The sequence below is a fragment of the Littorina saxatilis genome, linkage group LG17, assembly GCF_037325665.1.
Source record: "Littorina saxatilis isolate snail1 linkage group LG17, US_GU_Lsax_2.0, whole genome shotgun sequence".
Lineage (NCBI taxonomy): Eukaryota > Metazoa > Mollusca > Gastropoda > Littorinimorpha > Littorinidae > Littorina > Littorina saxatilis.
Window position 1 is genome coordinate 11,042,456 of NC_090261.1, and position 10,096 is coordinate 11,052,551.

General features: G+C 41.2%; 1 protein-coding gene across 2 annotated transcripts; it reads left to right on the top strand.

The window, feature by feature from the left end:
* Positions 1-1,778: 1,778 nt before the first annotated feature.
* Positions 1,779-9,027, top strand: LOC138953137 (DNA repair protein XRCC3-like). 2 transcript variants are annotated; one of them, XM_070324932.1, is made up of 7 exons: positions 1,779-2,010; positions 3,372-3,506; positions 5,170-5,259; positions 5,609-5,731; positions 6,524-6,663; positions 7,062-7,274; positions 8,206-9,027. In XM_070324932.1, the coding sequence occupies exons 1-7, from the start codon at positions 1,950-1,952 to the stop codon at positions 8,524-8,526; spliced, it is 1,083 nt and encodes a 360-aa protein (XP_070181033.1). In that variant the 5' UTR covers positions 1,779-1,949; the 3' UTR covers positions 8,527-9,027. The 2 variants fall into 2 exon arrangements, with proteins under 2 accessions (XP_070181033.1, XP_070181032.1); XM_070324931.1 differs by having other exon boundaries at positions 1,781-2,010; positions 3,369-3,506.
* The last annotated feature ends 1,069 nt before the right edge of the window (positions 9,028-10,096 follow it).

Sequence of the window (10,096 nt, forward strand, 5' to 3'; positions counted from 1 at the left end):
GTAACTGTGATCGTGAAAGCGAAAATTTCCCTTCCCGTGATCGTGATGATACCCCCCCTTTGGGGCCCTCTATAGTATGCAATGTCACCCAACCTTTCTAGGAACCCAAAAGTGGCAGCAGCTATACGCAATCTTGAGGATACGTAGCCAAAATATTTTGAAAAGTATACTGTAAAAAAAAAAAAGCACTTTGTTGCAAAAAATGGCCTTATCAGCTTAACCGCACGCATCAGAGTGAGTGTATCAGAGTGAATTATTAGGTAACTGGAAGGTGTAACACGGAAAGTAGCCTAAAATGCTTGTTTGACTGTAGCAAATAAGAGTGTCATCACGGGCCGCCTTGAATTTCGGAAGTTGTGTTACGGCGTCATGCCGTTTTTACTTTTCTGTATAATGTTAATTCTCGCTGAGGACGTTTCAATAGACACAATCTGATTAAATACCAGTCAGAGGAAAGTGTATAATCATCGGGCTTCTTGTAGCAAGTAACTTTTTGGAGATAACTTTAAACACAAAGTGTGAACGTTCATTACAGACTGATCATGAAGTACACCCCCTGTTTTGAAAGTCAAAATTCTGCCCGGAAAGTCTTTTGCTCTCATTATGACGTGTAGGAATACAATTGAATAGATTTGATATGTATGTTATAACATAGACAAATGCCTGGTCGACACGTAGGTGCAATATTTAACAAGTCGCGTAAGGCGAAAATACAATATTTAGTCAAGTAGCTGTCGAACTCACAGAATGAAACTGAACGCAATGCCATTTTTCAGCAAGACCGTATACTCGTAGCATCGTCAGTCCACCGCTCATGGCAAAGGCAGTGAAATTGACAAGAAGAGCGGGGTAGTAGTTGCGCTAAGAAGGATAGCACGCTTTTCTGTACCTCTCTTTGTTTTAACTTTCTGAGCGTGTTTTTAATCCAAACATATCATATCTATATGTTTTTGGAATCAGGAACCGACAAGGAATAAGATGAAAGTGTTTTTAAATTGATTTGGACAATTTAATTTTGATAATAATTGTTATATATTTAATTTTCAGAGCTTGTTTTTAATCCGAATATAACATATTTATATGTTTTTGGAATCAGCAAATGATGGAGAATAAGATAAACGTAAATTTGGATCGTTTTATAAATTTTATTTTTTATTTTTACAATTTTCAGATTTTTAATGACCAAAGTCATTAATTAATTTTTAAGCCACCAAGCTGAAATGCAATACCGAAGTCCGGGCTTCGTCGAAGATTACTTGACCAAAATTTCAACCAATTTGGTTGAAAAATGAGGGCGTGACAGTGCCGCCTCAACTTTCACGAAAAGCCGGATATGACGTCATCAAAGACATTTATCAAAAAAATGAAAAAAACGTTCGGGGAGTTCATACCCAGGAACTCTCATGTCAAATTTCATAAAGATCGGTCCAGTAGTTTAGTCTGAATCGCTCTACACACACACACAGACAGACAGACACACACACACACACACGCACATACACCACGACCCTCGTTTCGATTCCCCCTCGATAAAACTTGACTAAATATAAAAAGATACATGTACAAACATTATTGTGAGAAACAGTTAATTTAAAAATTAAAAAAAATCACAGAAGCAATAATACCCTATTCACAACGTTATTTTTGCGACAAATTACAAACATTGGGCTTAACACCTAAACTAATATAAGCGCCTTTTCCCGATGATTTGTCCGCTCGTCTAAAGTGTGTGCCAGATGGTGCGGAGTCAGTGGGAGTGTACCATGGAAGGCAACTCGGGTAATTCTGGCAGACTCTCACGTGAATGGCTTCCCCTGACAACCGAGGAAAACAAATGGCGCGGAAGTTGAACGTATCGTCTGCTTCGTGATGGTTATATATTTTGAACACACCGATGTTTAACAGACAGTTGTTGGGGGGAAATCTGGTAGTAGAAGATCAAACATAAGATGGGGGTCAGTATCGTCGATCTTCAAGTGAACCCACGAATCATCTCGGCAACAAAACGTGGTAAGAAACTTCGGATATATAATATCTAACATTGAAGCACATCATCACATGGCATGCAGCTACAGGGAGGACGTCAGCCGACTTTGTTTATCTCACATAAACTCATTACTGACTATTCCCCCTTCCCTCCAAAGTGCTGCTGATCGAACTTCAGACCATTAATTTCACTCATGGAGTCTAATTTGTGACGCAAAAATGGTATTTTGACTTTGAAATTAGCTTCAACACAAAATATTTCTTTTTTTTTATTCAAGGGACGTAACCGCTCGGTGCGTTTTCGAATAAATCGAATTTGGGGTAAAATCGATCGAATTAGTCTACATCAAAAATGTGCTTCAGTCGCAAGATCCTGACATGATTTTCTCCCTCAAGATAATTGTACCGCTTGAAATTGGCGGAGAAACATTCAGTCTAAAGTTAATTTTGGCTGACGCCTGGCTGACGTCCTCCCGATAGCTGCATGACATTGAACTTGAAGCAAGACTCATTTCTTCCATAGTGATCCAGCTTACCAAGTTACGCCCCACTGTATTGTACTGTTGGAAACCTCATGGAGTTTAAATCGTTCAAGGCTGCAACAGACTTACGATCTTATACAATGTAATCATTACACATAAGTGATGTATGAATTTTGAAAAATGGGTTGACACACACATTGTCATTCAATGATTGATCTCAATGAGGAGTTGTTGAGATGGGACAGGGCGGGGATGTCAGAGCAGAGGGTCGTTAAGTGTCCAGGGTGCTTTTGCTAGGTCCAAGAGGCATGTCCAGGGAGTTTATGGTGCCATTCTAAATATAGTTCTAAACATATCTTCATAATAAGTGCGAAAGGTAGTATATATCTAGTAAGCTTAAACCTTCACCGGATCACGCTTTGGACTATACACAGTGCGGTTGAGTACGAGTACGACCCACATTTTCTAAAGAAGGATTCAACATAAAAAGTATGGGTCGTACACCACCCACGCCATCCGAATAGGCATAATCGTTTTTCCGCCTCTTTGCGGGGTATGGGTCGTACACGACTCACGCCATCCGAGTAACGGTACAGAGTCAAATTCCTTACGTAAATTGATATGGGTCATCCACGACCCACATAATGCGGACTGTGTAGTTCAAATTACATCATCATTTATTTGTTTGTTTTCAAAGATAATCTTTTAAAAGTTGGGCAAAGAGTCAAGAGAAGTCCGTATGATGATTAGAGATTACATGAAGTCTCAATTAAAAACTCCAAATAGTTTCAGAGGTAAAGACAATTTTGTGAGGCTCTGGGTCGTCCACGACCAACGGAGCACGGTGAAGGTTAATGATCGCGTTATTCATTGCCTTTGTTTTAATTTCACAACCTTCAGCAGGGTTACATGACAGCACAGCAGTGCTGAACCTGTCTGGTGCAGAACTAGAAAGACTGACGGGTCTGACGTCCAGTGACATCACTCAGCTCAAAGATGCTGTTTCAGAGGCTGTGCTTGGAACCGGAACAATTACGGGTATCTCTTGCTCTCAGTACTTAACTAAACATTACATTGAAAATTGCAGCATGTCTGCCATATGGTATTTGTTTGAGAACATAGTGAATGTATTGGTAGGATGTAATTTAGTATCATTTAAATGTGCACGTGTCCTTTTTCAGGATTCACAACAAAAGGATTTCAGAATGTTGTGGTCGTTTGAAGCACACAAAACTACAACAGCTAAGAAAATTGTTTGTGTCTGTCGTTAAAATACCCCTGCCTCCCCCCTCCCAAAAGCAAACCAACAAGAAAAGTGATTTATAAGACAACTTAATAAATTGATCCAGTAAAAAGACGAGGAAAACAGATAAGTTATTCTTCTACCATGCATTGACTTTAAAAATTACAGTGGTACCCGCGACATGCGGCCCCTCTTATTAGAGGTCACCTCCCAATACAGGACACCTTCTTTAGCCCCGTTCTCTTCCACTTGACTTCAATGTAGCTGTCATGACAGGCTATCTGCAATGTAGGAACACTTTTGGCTGGCCCAGATAGGTGTCCTAGTATCCCCTGTACTACATGTATACCCACAGTTGATCATTACATTTAGTCAAGTTTTGACTAAATGTTTTAACATAGAGGGGGAATCGAGACGAGGGTCGTGGTGTCTCTGTCTGTCTGTCTGTGTGTGTAGAGCGATTCAGACTAAACTACTGGACCGATCTTTATGAACTTTGACATGAGAGTTCCTGGGAATGATATCCCTGGACGTTTTTTTCATTTTTTCGAAAAATACCTTTCCGGCTTTTTGTAAAAGTTGAGGCAGCACAGTCACACCCTCATTTTTCAATCAAATTGATTGACATTTTGGCAAAGCAATCTTCGATGAAGGCCGGACTTTGGTATTGCATTTCAGATTGGTGGCTGAAAAACTAATGAATGAGTTTGGTCATTAAAGTCACAGTAAGCCTCCCGTAAACCATCACAGATACTGTCAGGCTTTTACACACAGTACAAACACCCTTCCATTTGAACGCTCACCAAACGGGAACATCCTAGGTGCCCTACGTACACTTTTTGGACCCGTCCTGAACTCAGGTCAAAAATGAGTTACTTCCCTTCGGGTCTCATTCTAATCTGGCGATAGCCGTGGACCAAAGAATGTTTTTGGACCGTGGTGCGTTTTTGCGCTAGACCTAACTTTTAAAATCTAAATAATAAATTGAATAATAAAGATCAGTACAATTCGAAGTTGTGAAAGTTTGAAAAAAGAAAAGCCCGGAAGCAGGGTCACGCAAGGGTCGTAGCAGACAACGGTTTATGCATATCGCCAGTTCTTCTCAACGGTCAAAAGCCATCGCTAGATTTCTATTCTGGCGTGTCGATTTCACTGCCTTTGCCACGAGCGGTGGACTGACGAAACTACAAGTATGCGGTCTTGGTGAAAAAAGCAGTGCGTTCAGTTTTATTCTGTGAGTTCAACAGCTTGACTAAATGTTGTTATTTCGCCTTACGCGACTTGTTTTTTGTTTGCTCTGTTAGTGTTTGAACCACATTCAGCATGTCTGTTTTCTCACCAGTAAATTAAGATCATAGCAGGTATATTCTGATCATAAATTATCGTAAGTTATGCTTAAACTGTGTGACAACACTCGCAAATATAACGTTAACATTTGTGTTTCTTTCTTGCATTTAGCTCTAGAAATATGGAGACGACAGTGTTCAGAAGAAACACGTGTTCCCAGGCTGTCAACAGGTTGTGACCAACTGGACAAAGCCCTTCGAGGTATGCACAGTATTAGGTAATGGTAGTCAAGTCACTGTAAGGGTTACATTTCCATAGAATGATACAGTGGTACCTGCGATGTGAGGCCCCTCTGTTGAGTGGACACCTTCTTGAGGCCCTTTGTCTTTTACCTTGACCAAACTATACCTGTCATGACAGGTCCCCTGCCGTGTGGGGACACCTTTGTTTTCAACTGGTCCCAATGGTGTCTTTTCATCACAGATACCACTGTACAGCTAACAGAAATGTTCCTGAAATTCATATCGCATTTAGCCTGAAAACAGACGGCGGGTGTATTTTCTTCAAGGTGTTTTTTCCCATAAAATACATATTGCTTGGAATGTTTCAGGTGGCTTGCTGACAAAGGGTATCACAGAGATTGTGGGAGAGAGTGCGTCAGGCAAAACACAGGTGTGTCTGCAGCTCTGTCTGTGTGTTCAGCTACCTGTGAAGTACGGTGGTCTTGCTGGAGGTAAGAAACTCTGTTTATTTGTTTCCAAGATAGTTCGACAGCAACGCAGAGTGTGCTCTTTTTTGGAGCTATTGAAAGTCAACGAGCCAAGTAAAAGTATATTTTGATACGTACTTTCGTGACCTCCATAGTTGTACATGTACTTGCATGTTCCAAATCGGCATGTCAAACTAGAAATGGCGTAAACCTTTAAAATGAGATATACAGATTTCATTTGCATGCATCCTTTGTTAAAATATTCCTCATTCATACTTTTGTGTAATGGGGCACTCTAATACAAATTCAGACAGATTTATACATGATTGTGATCAGCAGTATGCAGGCTGTGACTCTCTCAAACACAGTCATTCACACGCAGAACACAGGAAGACCAAAATGTTTGACCAGGACATTTGGACCTATAAACATCAACAATCCAGATCCAACTGGCCTATTGTCTGGAAACAACATTGATGTTCAGTATCATTGATTTAAAGGCCAAACTGCAGCTCGCAGATTGGTCCACAGTTCAAGCAAGCCTCAGCAGCGGTAGAATCCTGACTCCTGTTTGTCTTATTCTCATGCCAAAGTTTCTTTGAATGAGTTTGTACCTACATGAGAACACAGACACACACTTTTATCTTATGTATACCCTCTATACACTCAATTTTAAATGAATATTTAACCAGAGCGTAACTGAACACTATTAAAGTATTCAGGCATCACTCAGTACACTTACAGATTGATTACAGTATAATATTTTGCTTGCAAGAGTTGACTAAGTGCCTCTACCAAACTTTCTGTATTCTACAGGTGCTATGTACATTTGCACAGAGGGTGCATTTCCGAACAGGAGACTTGATCAGATGGCAAGACACTTCACGCAGCGGTACTCCCGTGTCACAAAGCATCGCTTCACCGACCAAATACTGCTGGAGCATGTGGCAGATTTTGTGAGTATACATGTAGTTGAATCATCATGTTGTACTGATACTAAACAGTGTACACATTGTGCTATTTTGTGTGTCTAAATAGGAAAAACACATATATACATGAACGCATGCACACACACACACGCACGCACACACACACACACACACACACACACACACACACACACACACACACACACACACACACACACAGAAATTCTGTGATTAATTCTGTAATTATATTGTTTGAAACCAGCTTTTCACGGAATTCTTTTTATTGCATGTTTGTCTTGGAACACTGGCAATACTCTCTATTGGAAAAAAAAAGATACACATCATTTCTGGATATTTTTTCAATGAGAAATAATTGTCTCTTAATTAGTTCTATGGTCTCATAATGGTCATCTGTTTTCTTGCAGGATGGGTTGGATCAGTGTCTACAAAGGAAACTACCTCTGGCCCTGGCCCGCGGGAAAATCAAGCTTGTGGTTGTGGATTCAGTGGCCGCACTTTTTCGGTGTCACTATGACAACCACAATTTGGTTGGTCGTGCTAAACACCTTGCTTCTCTGGCTATGCAGCTAAGGAGGCTGGCCGACCAGTATAACGTTGTCGTCATCTGTGTCAATCAGGTATGAAGAGTATTAGTTTCTGTGTGCTAAGTGCATGTCGGATGCATTTCAGTCCCATGGTAGTAGAGCTTAAATCACGCTGTGGCCTACCAGTATAGTTTGGTTGCAATTCTTGTGGTTATCTCCCTTGAACTGTTCTTGATGCCCCAGGATTAGAATGTACAGATTGTTCTAAAACTCGTAATGCAGTCAATACTATCTCTGTATGTAAATTTAGTTGACTACCTACATATTTCGGTATACATACACTTACATATTGGATTGGATTGGATACGATTTACAGTCCAGTGAGGTTACCCTCATGGAAATTCGGGCTGCTTTCTCCCCGGGGAAAGCGAGCTGCCATACATACGGCGCTACCCATATTTTTTTTCCTGCATGCGTGTATTCATGTTTCCTGAGACTTAATGCCGTGTGAGATGGAATTTTTTTACTTTATTCCAAGTCCCACGGGTATTTGATGGACATTTTTATCTATGCCTATACAATTTTGCCAGGAAAGACCCTTTTGTCAATCGTGGGATCTTTAACGTGCACACCCCAATGTGGTGTACACGAAGGGACCTCGGTTTTTCGTCTCATCCGAAAGACTAGCATTAGCAGTGTTGTTCCCAGGGCTGTGTTCTTTGCTCTTTTCTTGATCCGACTCCAGGACGATCGAATGTCCAATGGCTTTGACACATAGGATGTATTCTAACACAACAATGCTTTGTGTTCAAGACAATTTGACCAATATATGTCTTGAAGCCAGGTCCAACTGTCCTCTGTCTCTGGCTACAACACTGTATTAGTACTGCTTGTGTTTTACATGAAACATGGTGTCATTAACAGTTTTAATCAAAGACTCCTATTTACTGAGATGAAATCTCAACCCCATTATTTAAAATTATTTGTTCATTTATTCACTTATGTAGGTATTTATTTTTTCCAGGTGAGTGCTAACATGTCTAAAGTGTCGGACGTCAGCAGTCAACCGCGGCAGTCCATTCCAGCGTTGGGTCTGGTGTGGGCCGATCATGTCACCTGTCGTCTCATGATGTCACGCCGTGATGGATACGTCACCATGGCAGATACCTTCAGAGAAAATGAAACCGAAGACAGGACTGTTGATAAGAGGATGGGGACAGAGTCTCAGCCAGTGTCCAGAAAACGCTTGGAGGTTGTGTTTGCACCTCACCTGCCGCCTGTGGTTTTTCCCCTTGTTATATCTCAGAGCGGCATTGCTGTGGAAATGAATGGACTTGGCACTTAGAGGCTTTTCATGTGATGCAAGAATAAAATTGAAGGGTATTATAATTATGCTCACTGACGGGCGCTGCGCTGAGGCTTGTTGGTAAGACGTCGGCCTCCTAATCGGGAGGTCGTGAGTTCGAATCCCGGTCGCTGCCGCCTGGTGGGTTAAGAGTGGAGATTTTTTCGATCTCCCAGGTCAACTTATGTGCAGACCTGCTAGTGACTTAACCCCCTTCGTGTGTACACGCAAGCACAAGACCAAGTGCGCACGGAAAAGATCCTTTAATCCATGTCAGAGTTCGGTGGGTTATAGAAACACGAAAATACCCAGCATGCCTTCCCCGAAATCGGCGTATGCTGCCTGAATGGCGGGGTAAAAACGGTCGTACACGTAAAAATTCACTCGTGCTAAAAACATGAGTGAACATGGGAGTCTAAGCCCATGTACAAAGAAGAAGAGAATGGATTTGGCACTTAGAGATTTGTTTGTGTGATGCAAGAATAAAATTCAAGGCCATTATATATACTCACAAACTCAAGATTTTGTGTGTTCATCACAGGTTGTGTTTGCACCTCACTTTCCGCCCGTGGTTATTCCCCTTATCTCAAAGTGGTTGCTGTGGAAATAAGTGGACTGGGCACTTAAAGGTTTTTCAGGTGATGCAAGAATAAAACTGAAGGGCAAAGCAGTGTTGTTCCCAGACACTTAGGTCAGTTGGACCAAGATTCAAAATATATATCGGTCAAAATTTCCTGGTCCTGAAAAAATTGTTGTGTCATAATATGACAACCTGCATGTCAAAACTATCCAACATTCAACCAGCCTCGGTCAGAACAATCCGTCAGATCAAAAAAGTATGTTTAAAAGACCGAGGTCTAGGAACAACACTGGCGTTGATATATACTCATCGATTACGGAATATTTGTGAACATTATAATACTTGCCAAGTTACAGACACCTCACTTTCTACCTGTGGTTGTTCTGTCTTATCAGTCATTGCTGCTGAATTTCCTGATAGGGGCCCGGTAGCTCAGTTGGTAGAGCACTAGACTTGTGATCGGAAGGTCGCAGGTTCGAATTCGGGCTGGGATGGACACGGGTCAACTTTATGTGCAGACCCAGAGACGGAAGCCATGTCCCACCCCCGTGTCACCACAATGGCACGTAAAAGATCTCGGTCATTCTGCCATAAGTGCAGATGGCTGATACCACCTAAACACGCATACACTTGTGTATCTCATCAAAAGCCGTGAGGGCGTAAAAACTTGAATTATCATATAACCCATATCATGTCCTTAAGTCGAGGCGAAATATTTCCTTTTTCAAATTAACTGAACACAGCACTTACAGATTTTTCATGTGGGGCAAAGAATGAAGTCAGAGTGTTGTGATCAAGTTGACCTTATTTTGAAATGTCCTTGCTTAATTTTGGGCTTAAAAAACTAAGTTTCAGGAAACTTTTTTTTTCAACACAGCTTGATTGGGGGACCAAATGAAACTGTGTTGGTGTTGATCATCATATGAAAAACAAGTCGCGTAAAGGCGAAAATACAACATTTAGTCAAGTAGCTGTCGAACTCACAGAATG